Source organism: Ochotona curzoniae, unplaced genomic scaffold (genome assembly GCF_017591425.1).
Source record: "Ochotona curzoniae isolate NIBS_2020 unplaced genomic scaffold, NIBS_Ocur_1.0 scaffold_3890, whole genome shotgun sequence".
In the NCBI taxonomy this organism is placed as follows: Eukaryota; Metazoa; Chordata; class Mammalia; order Lagomorpha; family Ochotonidae; genus Ochotona; species Ochotona curzoniae.
The window spans coordinates 28,120,138-28,132,503 of record NW_024467115.1 but is presented as its reverse complement, the minus strand read 5'-3'; the positions used below and the strand labels follow the sequence as shown (position 1 = coordinate 28,132,503).

At 48.4% G+C, this 12,366-nt stretch overlaps 1 protein-coding gene across 1 annotated transcript in view; it reads right to left on the bottom strand.

Annotated features, from left to right (window-relative positions):
• The window catches only part of UST (uronyl 2-sulfotransferase), a 281,628-nt gene that overhangs the window by 44,129 nt on the left and 225,133 nt on the right, over positions 1 to 12,366 (bottom strand). Inside the window, exons 6-7 of the mRNA XM_040965430.1 lie at positions 5,752 to 5,849; positions 3,402 to 3,559 (exon numbers count right to left, since the gene is read on the bottom strand). Coding sequence (XP_040821364.1) covers positions 3,402 to 3,559; positions 5,752 to 5,849 — 256 coding nt within the window. The remainder of the gene's footprint in view (positions 1 to 3,401; positions 3,560 to 5,751; positions 5,850 to 12,366) is intronic.

Genomic DNA, 12,366 nt, shown 5'->3' with positions numbered 1-12,366 from the left:
CGAGACCTAGCTCCTGCCGAAAAGCCTGTGTTTGAACCCAGTGCTGGATGGGTAGAAGGGCCCTTCCCAGCAGCGTGCTACTTGGGTGATCTCTGCCACCCGCCTGCTATTCTTTCCTAGCCAGGGTGTCAGTTCTGCGCTCTGCAAGGCAAAGGAGTTCAGAGGACGCACTGCTTCTACCATGCCATTGGACTCCTGCTGGGAAGGCTGGTTAGCAGTCAAGCACAGCCTACACCAAACGAAACCAACATTTATCTGTCATCATTTATAAAAAATCTCTTTGAAAAACAAAGCACTCTGTGTATAAATGAATTTACATGTGTACTTAGCATGTTAAGTCATTTGGAATTTGTTACACATTTTCTCTTTTTGATAGCTGGCAGCTGGATTCTCAATGTAGCTCACAAAAGTCTCATAAATTCCCTACTATGGCTCTGGTGTTTAGATATGTGATGGCAAAAAAGCTGAAATAATGAATATTAATAGAATACTAGTAACAGCAAGTCTTTAAAGTGCAAGGCGAAAGAACTGGACGCAAGGAAGGATGGCTCACACAGTTCCCTGTCCGGACACTGGGTGGTGCTATTGAACTAGAACAGCTTGGTTATTGGCCAAGTGGAGGGTATACAGGATTAGGGATATCACAAACATTCACCTTCCTTTGACTTGCATTAATTTGGTAATTTATGTAGGCTTCTTAACCACCACCATCATTTGAGCTCGTAAATATTACAACTGAAAAATTCGGATAGCTCACAGCCTGGTAGATTTTTAACAGCGAGGGAGGAAAAAGTATCCATAAACATACCCAGGCTCACAACTCGGCGACAGGCCGAGTCCTTCCACGGTTTACTGGAAGCCTGTGGCCTGTACTGACTTGCCAGAGCTGGCTCCAGAATGCTTGTGTTTTTAAAAGGTGCAGAGTAATGAGACAGTGTGCTAAGATGAATCAGTGAAGAACCAGTGAGCTTGCTCTTACTCAGTGGGGTCTCTTTGAGCCTTGGTTCTCCAAGTTGGAATTCAAACTCCTCCTCAGGGATACACACAGCATTCTGGGCGCTGCCTTCAAAGCACCTGCCCCCAGTATCACCAGTAGCAACGCCATGGCTGATAAGAAATGTCGGAGCATACTCTTGATTATCTACCAACCCAAACATTTTTTCTTTCATGTTAAGTACTTAACTATGATCACAAACCTCTCCAAAAAAGACTAGTTGGGTCTCCAAGGAATGCAAATGTTACCACGAAAGTTTCTCAAGTACCTTTGTAAAGAGACAAATTGATTTCATGTCAACCTATCTTCTCAGGAGGAATGAATGGAGGACAGCCAGCCACACCCTGATGTAGGAAGACTATTAAAGAAGCAGGTGGGACATGAAAGAAAGACCATCATTCCAGGGTAAGATCAGCGAAACCCCACTGCACTGGGCGACCCATTACTCTATTTTTGAGCTCGTCCAGCAGGACTGCCTTTCTCCCAGGCATGAGATGGGAACAGAGGTTTCCAGCTATGGTGACCTGAAGCCAGCGCACTCTGGCATTTGTGCTGTTCACCAAGAGGGCAAACAGCCAAGCAAGGGACCACTGCGGGGTCTGTAGCTCTTCAAGTGGGCCACCTACAAGGATGGATTGTCACTGGGTCCCTCAGGATGTTAGAGTCTCCTTTGCCTGAGGGCCATGCCGCCACACCCTACGTTGCTTGCGGGCCACTGCCGGTGACACGATGGCACCAGTTTCCAATCCCCGGGTTGGTACTGATGTGATGTGGGCTCAATGACCTGCTTGGAGTCTGTTCCTTTTCTGTGATGACAATGAAATCCCCAGGATTCAAACAGCTCTTCATTACACACACACACACACACACACACACACACACACACACACACACACACACACAACAGGATAAAGCCAAAGGGGAAAGCCAGCAAAGAACAATGTCACAGGAGTCCAATGGAAGGCAAGGCCTCCGCTTCACCACAGGCCAGAACTGCCATTGTCAGACAGACTTAACACACACCCGGCTAGGCCAGGCTGCCCAGAGTCGTCAGGTATCAGCTCTGCAGACTCAGCTGCCTGGCCTTGAAAGGGCACAGGAGGTTCTAGTTTGAAAAACCTGCTCTTTCAGGTTCATTGTGCTCTGAGCTATTCCAACCACACTTCCTGCCCTGGACCCACACCTGCAGAGGCAGCCCTGAGCTGTCACACACATCCTGCAGGTGGGGAAGTCAACTTGGATCTCTGAAGGAGAGGTGGAGGATGCAGGCGGCAGTGACCTGCAAACTCTGCTCCTCCAGGGCATCCAATGGTGGCAGGGTCACTGCCAAAACCACATCCAGGTTCCTCTAAGCACAGCTTAGCTGGCTGTGTGTCAGAGACATTTGTTGGTCCCTTATTTTTAGTTGTAACAATGGTTTTTAAATTTACCTTATTTGTTTCCAACAGGGGGTGGGATATGCTAGCTCACTGTCCAAATGCCTACAGTGGCAGAGGCTGAGCCCAGAGCCAGGAAATCCAGCCAGGCCTCCCACCCACACGGCTGCTCAACCACCTGCCGCCTGGCAGAGTGTATGTTAGCAGGCAGCTCTGGGAGGAGAGTTGGGACTTGAACCCAAGCATTCGGATGCAGGATGCAGGCACCCGAGGCGACATTTTCAGTACTGTGCCAATGCCTGTCCCCAACTCCTTATTTCTACAAGGCCGGATGCTCTCACGGACCCACTCACAGATGGGTTAATAAGTAGGCGAAGCCTGTGATGGCAGTGGTATACTAAAAGGAAATAGAAAAGAGATCAACAATATTGGTTTTCTCTGGAGATGAAATAACACAAGAAAGAATAAATGGTGGATTTCTGAGAGTAACTGTGCAGCAAGGCATCATGGGCATATTACTTTGCCACATTCTATTTCTTGCTTCTGTTTGCTCCTAACTCAGAATAAAATCTTAATCGGATTTTCAATTTCCAGCTCCACCCTATTTTATTGCTAGTTTTCAGACAAGGTTGCTTTTGTCAAATGCCAGCTGGGCCAGATCAGATAATGTGGGTGGCTCTTGCACACTCATGCATGTTTCCCTTGTCAAGGGACCCTGGGGACCCACGTGCAGAAGCATTCAGCCACCCCAGTAACACCCTCAGGATGAGGAGGGCAGGGAGGCGTGCCAGTTTCAGTCTCCTGGAGGTGGGGGGAAGACATGGAAGTGCCCACCTTCAGAACTGGTGAGTCTGCGTTGGGCTTGAAGTTCAAGGTGCTGGGCTTCACCCCTGGGGACTCTCACCTTTCTCTCGGAGCCAGGGGAGCTGGCCGCCATGAACAGAAAACATCACCTGGCTCCTTTCTTTCCTGGGTGTGTTTCAAGGGGAGCCAGCCCCAGGAGGAGAGGCGCTCACGCCAGACACAGTTACCTGGGTCTTTGTAGATGCTGAGCACGCCCTTGAAGTAATGAGGTAAAAATCTTTCCAGTAAAAGCAGCACATCTTCCAGCTCTTCGAGAATCCCCACGAGCAGGAAGTTCTCGTTCACGTTCAGCTTCGCACGTTCAAGGGCCCACTCGCCAGGCTCCCTTTGGGGGAGAGAGAGTGGTTCAAACTTGTGATTCACGTTTGAAATGCAGTTGTGGCAACAGCAAGCAATGCGGACCAATGCGGACCAAGTGTCTCCCTCTGCCCTCCCAGCCCAACTGTGCAAGTCCAAGTTTGAGTTTCTTTTTTTTTTTTAATTATTCATTTATTTATTGGAAAGTCAGATATACGGAGAGGAGGAGAGACAGAGAAGAAGATCTTCCGTCCAATGATTCACTCTCCAAGTGAGCGCAACGGCTGATGCTATGCCGGTCCGAAGCCAGGATCCAGGAACTTCTTCTGGATCTCCCACAAGGGTGCAGGGTCCCAAAACTTTGGGCCGTCCTCTACTGCTTTACCAGGCCACAAGCAGGGAGCTGGATGGGAAGTGGAGCTGCCGGGATTAGAACCAGAGCCCATAGGGGATCCTGGCATGTTCAAGGCGAGGACTTTAGCCACTAGCCCACGCCGCCGGGCCCAAGTTTGAGTTTCTTAGGGACAAGTTCAAGTGCGGCCTTGCCCAGAGCCATCCCTGTTCCCTCGCGCTCAGGTCCCCCTTGGTATGCAGCAAGCCCAGTCTTGAACTTAGTGAGCTCTGACCAGTTGCTTGTTGTGAGGTGAACACAGCCAGAGGTGGTTAGGTCCTAAGTTATGGATTCAAGTTGCTTAGAATGGCTCCCTAAGGGAGAACCAAACCACCCACTAAACAAGGTGAGAGGGTTTGAAATACCCAGGTCACTGCAACTGCACACATTGGTGACTTGGGGCGAGCTCAGGTCAGGCCAGCTGATCATTTCAAAAGTTTAAAGACAAATCTCTATTTCCCTGTCCTGTTTATTTACTTGAATTGTTGAAGGAAAACAGCCTCATCTCCCAGTTGGCCAGATCCTTGGGCCAACAAGTCTCTAAATGAAAATGCAAGGAAACGACAACAAATGACACAAAACAAAACAAAGAAACAAAAAAACCCAGGAGCAAGGTTCCAGGCTAACCTGCCTTTTACCGTCTGGGGGATTTCGGCTAGGACAAGGTTCTTCTTTTGGAAAACGGTATGAATAACCCTTGACCTTATTTAAGGGATTGTCACCAAGGCTGAACGCTGTGACATTCTGGAAGAGATCTGAAAATCACTTTTGTGGTTTCCAAGATAGGAGACCCGGTGGCAGAACTGCCCCAAGAGGCAGTTGCAAGTGCAGTCCCCGAGGGTGGGGATTACAGCATCTGAGAACCTCTTCCGGGAATAAGGATCAAGTTTCTAGGCATAAGTGTCTTCATTGTGATCAGCAAGAGACACATCTGACCCCAAATATTTCCGGTATCCAAAGCACTTGAACATGGGATCCAGGAGGTGCTTGTCATGGGCCAAGGGTAAAGTGTGAGTGGTGGGGGTGGGGACACAAATAGGCAGAGGGAGGCTGCCTGAACTCAGGACGTTTGTGGCAAAAATAGAGAAGTGATCCTCCCAGGCCCAGAATGCAGGTCCCAAGCAAGCACCTGTGTTAGGGTCAGGGAAGCAAAATGGGGCTAACCACAGTATGCCTGCGCATCAAGTGACCTCAGAGTGCAGCAAGGCAGCGGCCAGCATTTCCCCTAGGCGACACCTTCTTCAGGGACAGGGCCCTTCTGCAACAGGCTTTGCTTCCCACTGTGCAAAGACAGTGATCTGTGGCTGCTCCCGTTTCTTCTCTGGATGCAGACATTGGTCTAACATGGGTGATTCCAACTGCAGCTGTTTGGGGTACCTTTGTCTAACTCAGACTGTGCTTACCTAGGGGCTCCCAGTGTGTGTTCCCCAGGGATTGACAATCAGGAAGTGGCAGACCAAGTGTCTAGGGTCCTGAATGCCTGAGCAAGCTACTTTGTGAAGAAGGTCACACACTGAGCTAGGGCTGGCAGGTGAGCCAAGCTGAGCCCAACCACAGTGGAGGAGTGGGCTGGACACTACTTGCACCTGCTCTTCTCTGTCCTGTGGCCTGAGCTGTGACGACTCTAGTTACAAGGATGTGATCGTTGTTCTAGGTACAGAATCTCCTAAGGATGTCACAGACCCCGATTTCATCAGGTGTAGGACATTCAAAGTCCGAGGGAACTGAATTTTGGAAGGGTGGAAAAGTAGGTATATCAAGATTCCCCGAGTAGAGGAATTCTTGCTCTTGTACGTACACTAGCATGCCCGAGCCTGCTTAGCCCTTACCTGCACCTGGGATGCTGTCCACAGAAGTACGGAATGATGTAAAATAACCTGGGGTTGGAGCATTCTGGGTAGTTCTCAAGAATACACTCGTTGATATCCTATAAGAGAAGGCATACCCGTGAGATGCCCTGGGTCTCTGCAGTGTGCTGTCACGTGCACAGGGTTTAAACAGACACAGAACACACACATAGATTTCCAGAGAACACTTCCTATGGCCTCCCAACAACCTGTCCCCCTGTCCAGGCACACACCCAGCTGAGCCTCTGCAGAGAGCAGTTACTCCGTGGAGTGAACTGCATCTCTGCTCTGGCCTTCAGCACCAAGACTTCACTTCAGTTCACAAGCCTCTTGGGGCAGTTCTGCCACTGGGTCTTGTGGTGCCCCAGCACTAATCAGCAGTAACCAGGCACCTGGTACCTGTATGGTTGGCTCTTGATAAATGTTTGTTCAGTGAATGTAGTCTGAGTTATACCTCTTTAAAATTTTTATTTGAGAGAGGGGAGAGAGAGAGATGAGAATTTCCTGCTTACTGATTTTACTCTTCAAATAACTACAGTAACTGGGACTGGGTCAGGTGGAAGTCGGGAGCCAGGATTCAGTCCAGGTCTTCCATGTGGGAGGCACAAACTTAACTACTTGAGTCATTACTTGTTGATGCCCAGGGTGCATTAGCAGGAAGTCAGAACCAGGAATCAAGTCAGAACTGAAAACCAGGCATCCTGATGTGGGCACCTCAAGGGCATCTTAACCGCTGTACTCGAATGTCTACCTTTCAGTGCACCCAGCACTCAGATGGCTGCCCTAGAGAGAGGCGTTTTCCAGGGTTTCCAGTCGTCCAACAAGCAATCAACAAGAATCCACAATGTTCTCATGAAGGGTTTGTAAATTTCAAAGGGTTTGCAAAATCATTCCTAACATTTTGTTAGGTTAGAAAGTGGTGAGATGCCAGAAAGGCAGAAGCGGCACTTTCCAGATGTTCTCTTTCTCTAGGACAAGGGTGACCAAGAGCTTGCAGTGGCTAGTGGAGCTGGGCAGAAGAGCTCAGAATCAACCGTGCCCATGCAGATTACACTGGGCAGGCCTGGTCCTCAGGTCGCTCCAAGGAGAAAAGCAATCCAATGGGTAAATGAAACAAAACACGCCACCATGGGATGCTTTCCTGGAGGAAACACTGGCAAGGCAGGATAGGAGTGGATTTAACTCTCAAACATTCTGTATGAAGTTTACTGCCATTGTAACAGATATCACTCGGGTATGTAGTTAGCTATTAAAATATTTTAGTTCAGGTTAAGAATGAGAAAAAATAGAACTTAAACCTCTATGTTTCTCAATCTCTTTGTTTTAACCTTCCACATTTCTTCACTGTATATCTGATCAAATTCCACAACTATAATGACAAATTTAACCAGGACAAAAGTGCCCCAACATCGTGCAGGAGTACAGGTGTAGGTTCTGGGGCCAGAGAAGGGATTTGATGGAGTAAATACACGGACACACCTGTACTCCAGTGTGGCTTAGAGCAACCCATTGTAAACAAAAACCCATTAAAAATGGGCTGTCACCAAAAAATGAATGATTTGGGCCCCAGATACCTTTATAAGAATAATGTGAAAGCAGGAGATGAATATAGGCATATGAATTACTGTCTGATGCACTGCTGTAACAGTTCTCACACATCAAGACCTAAGTGTTGGCTCTGCCAGGTAATTTTGTTAATGGCACACCACACATGATTTGGTTTGTACTGGTTTAACCTGTTCTTTCAACAGAATGTTTTGTATGGGAAATTGTAAATACACAATGGAGATTTTAATGGCACTCTAAAACATAAGTAGAAATTATGTTAAGTCAGCCCTTTTTATATATATGCACAAAATGGTTTTAAATGACACATAAAAAACTGCATATGCTGATAAATGTAGACATTTTGTGTTGTCCAATCAGAATAAACATACATATTTCCTGAATCACCACTTCTTTATGGTTAAAACACCAAAAATCCTTTCTTTTTCTCAGATTGTTTAACAGTAATACTTGCTTGAAAATTCTAGAAGCTGGCTCGCAGAAGTCCAGCTGGAACTGCACAGGAATCTGACCCCCATCAGCACACAGGGAATGGGATTCACTGTGGCTTTGGCCGGGGGCCACCGTGCAGCTGGTCCAGTTCTTTGCCCTGCCTTGCTCCTGAGCCTAACATTGCCCTCTCCGCGCCCTGCTAACTTGGCAATCTGAGGTGATCTCCCAAGATTTTTGGCATCTTGGGATAAGTCTTGAATAAATCTAATTCCTTTGGCTGTCGCAGCAGAACTTCGACATTCACTGGTGGGAGATGGGGTAGGGCTGGCTTAATAGAGAGAAGAGGGATCTTTGCCATCCCAAAATGTGTCCATCACTGTTCAAACAAAAACACCAAAGACTGGAGTGGGCTAAGCCACCACCTGCTAAAGTTGGCATTCCCTATGGGTTCATATCCCAGCTACTCTACTTCCTATCCAGCTTCTTGCTAGTGACTAGAAAACAAGTGTTTGTCCCCTACCCCCATGTTGACCCTGGTTTTGTCCTGGCCCAGCCCTGCTGTTATGGCCATCTGAAAAGTGACCAACTGATGGAAGATCTCATTCTCCCTCTGTAAATATTTCAAATAAATAAAAGGTAAATAAACCTTTAAAAATTTGATTATAGCACAATTATTAACACATAGGACAATGTAAGTATAAACACCCCAGCTGTCGGCAATGGCTTAGGTTGTACTGTATCTAAGCAAGTGTTACACTGTTGGGAGAAAAGCAGTTAATAGCTGTTGGGCATCCTGGGCCAGTTAATGCCAAATGTGTTAATCACACCAGTGTGCCAGCATAGTTGCCTAGCCTATTCTAGTTTTTTTTTCCAAGGATATGTGTCTATAGGGTGCCAGGTCTATGAGCCCCAGGGCAGGAGTCTGGCGGGATCTGGGTAGCCTGCTTGGGTCCTTTGGCCCATTTGCATGGTGGGTGTTGGGGTTGGGGGTTCCAGAAGGGCCCAGGTCGGGTGGCCCAGGGCGCCAATGGCGCTGGGTGAAAAGTACTGACCACCGGCAGCATGCTTGTTGGGACTTGGTGTGTGGAGTTGTAAGGGGTCTGGGGGATGGCACAGGTGGGAGTGTACAGGAACTTGAGGGCACATGTTCAGGATAGGTGATCTGACTGTAGAGTACATGTGTCAGAACTGGGCTTCCTCAGTAGGAGAGATGTAGTGAATGGCAGCCCACTGAGCCTGTAGAGGACATCTGGTACCACAGCAGAGGAAGGAGGGCAGAACAAAGTAGATCACCACCCCAACCAAGTGATGACAGCAACAATCTGGGTTAATGAGGCTCTAAGGTTGACTATGTCAGCCAATGGACACTGTAAGATTTCCTCATCCTTGGATGGGTGAAATGACAGCATTTCAGAACTATCGAAACCACTTAAGCAAAAATTCTTTCTTGGAACATGCTCCACATTGGGACCCTGGGTTGATATTGGGGTGGCGGGGTGGCTGGGTGTGGCTTCTCCCCTTATCTCCCTTCTTCTAGATGCAGCAAAAAGAGAATTTTGAAACAATGGTATCACCCACTTTCCCCTAAACCTTGATCTTTCCTACCCTGGTCAACTATGTAAACATCATCAAAAATAAAAATAAAAAAAAAAGAACAAACATATTTACCTAAACACAAAAATATCAAGACTCTATAAAATATAAGAATAAGTAAGTTTACCAAAGTCACAAGAAGTGAGTTTTGTGACAGGCATCATGCAAGATAGGAATACCTTTCACCTTACTCATTTCTGAATTCCTACTGTCGTTTTTTCCTATCATGTGAGCATACACCTTCTTCACAAGAAACTGACAGAGCTGTATCCGTGGTGAACAAATCACAGCTGTGAGGGAGGTCAGCTGTGTGTGACCATGAGCTGTGCTGACCTCCTTCCCCCTTCCAGGCACCTTCCCAGGCTGTGGGGGTTGGCTGGGCCAGGCCAGGAGCTGGGTGAGCCACAGAGCACAGCACAGCTCTGCCAGGGCAGCGTGACTGGGCTGAGTGGCTGAGCAAAGCAGTGGTGCTGGGGTGACCCCAGGGCCAGCCAATAGGGGCAATGGTAGCCACTGGAGCCCACACAGACCTGCTGTGCTCCAGAGCGCCTCTTGTGGACTTAGTCTGTAAGTCCATGAAGATCTGCCCATTCACTGCATGTGTGATCGGAAGTCCTCCGCATGGAGAACTCTGGCAAGGACAGGCAGTGGGTGAGAGCATGAATAAGCGATAGTAGGAAAGCACCACGACACACTGCGCCTGGAGTGCGAAAGGAAGCAGCCGCCCCTTGCACGTGCTGTCACCGTGACTGTCAGAAGAATGTCAGCCGGAGGGGGCAGGGGCAGAGGAAGTGCAGGGACCTAAGAGGACCATTTACTAACTGGAATCCACAAATCCCCTCCCAAGGTCAGTTAATGGGAAGATGTAAATTCCTAATGTAAAATGTACAGTAATCATTTTTCTCTTCTTAGACAAGGCACCTCCTGGGGGGATACATAGAGGTCCACAGGAACTCATGGGGCTGACAAATGGTCATCAACTCAACCCAGGCCATGGGACTGGTGCAAGCCAGGAACAAAAGCCGACACAGGAAGACGACGGCCGGAAGCAGGAGTGGACCAGGGTGTTGGCTGCCTCTTGCTTCTCCCAAGGATGAGGGATGTGGCTTCCCAGCAGCCACCTTCAGAACTGCTCCTGGCCACTGCCATGGTAGTACTGAGACCTGGGTGGGAAGGACCATGGCAGCTTCCTGGGAGACAGAATGGGACAAGTCTCAACATCGGTGTCCTAGTGTCCACTAATAGTGGTTCCTCTAGGACCATTCAGTTCCCCAAAGCGTTGACACAAGGCTTCATTATCATGTACTGGTTTACAATCACTTCTAATGCTAACTTATACATATATATATATAGTATATTTATGCATTAATACGTGATTGTATAATTTTATTTTTGTTCCATGCAGTACTTGTAGGGCAAGTTCTTCTTTATTCAAAGCTTTAACTCTGCATTCAAGCTCTTCTCTAAGATCATCGCCACAGTGATGACTTGAGCCAAGCCAAATCACTTGCTAGTACTTCACTTACAATCTTCTCATCTGACCCCTTGGTCTTGCTATAAGTTCTCTGTACCCGCTTCTTGCCTGAGCCTAACCCTCTTGGAAGACTAGAACTTAACAGGAGACACCACTCTGCTCAGGGCCTCCTTCCACCAGGGAGATGAGTCAATCAAGAAGTGAGCGTTCTAGGTAACCATGAGAATTCGTTCAATGACTAAAACGATACTCAAGTTAGACTGCTTGGTTTGGAATTTGTCCTGAACTGTACTAGCTGTAAAAGCATGCACTTGCTTCTTCTAGCTGCTCTGGGTGAGTTCATCTTCCACTGTGACAGGAAAAAAAAACATCTTTATGGATTCACTGGTGTGTCATTTCACAGGCACTCCAACCATGCTAAGGGTGCTGGAGATGCTTGGCTCCAAGACACGCCCAGACACTCTGGTCAGCTGCAGGAGTCACGCTTGACCCCTCAGTCTCCTTTTGTCCATATCCACTCTCTCATTGCGGCCCTGCAATGGGACCCCTGTAGCTCTCTCCCGTACATTTCTTCTGCATTATGACTTGCTGGTCTCTCTCAGTTCCACGTGGTTACAGCAGCCTTCCGGCAAGTGGCTCTTCTTCAACTCTCCTCCCCAAGTGCATCCTCACCCCTGTTCTAAATCCTGGAAGTCCCCCTCACCATCTTTGCAGCAGGAACAACAAACAATCAAGGAACCTGCGACAAAGATGCGACCACCTGGGTTCTGTTTCCAGGGGCTTTGATTTTACAGGTCCAAGAATCTGCATCGGAGGGGACACCCTCAGAGAGGCCACCCTCAGAGATGGTCACTCTGGGAGACATCAGGTCACTCATGTCTTTGCTCACCTGGCTGCTCCTTCTGCCTCCTCACCTGGTGCCAACAGCTGGCTCAGAGTAGGAAGCTGTTCCTGGCAGGGGGAGCTAGCGTAGTCCAGTGCACCTGGTCTAGGGGGTCACTTAGGTCTGAGAACTGAGGCACCTCTTCATCACAGGCTGCCCAGTAAGTTGGGCCTTCACTGCCACCCACAGCCGGCAGGGGGAATCCCTAGGCTGGGTGACGGTTTTGCATCTTCATTCACTGATGGCCGAAAGCCCAACTGTCTCCAGGAGAAAGCTCCTACTCTGAACTTCATCTACCAGAAGTTCCTTTTCGAACTCAGTTTCTGCTGTTGGTCTGGGGGACTTGCTCAGGGTGCCCTGTCATCCCTCTCCACCCTGCCCCCTGCGTGGGCACCTCCATGTAAGGAGTCCTTGCTTCTCCCACACCAAGGCTCGCTGCAGCCATAGACACTGCCCTGGAGCCCTCGACGCTTCTGACTTTATTCCCTTTATTCCTGCTTCTGCCTGCGGGATACAACCGCCTGTGTACTTCTGTGCGGATGGAGAATTGTGATACCTGCCTCTTTTCCTCAGATGTCTCATTTGAGTTTTGGAAAGTGTAGAAGGATTGAAGTCCTACGTACTTAATTTCATTTCAAATGGTAAATTT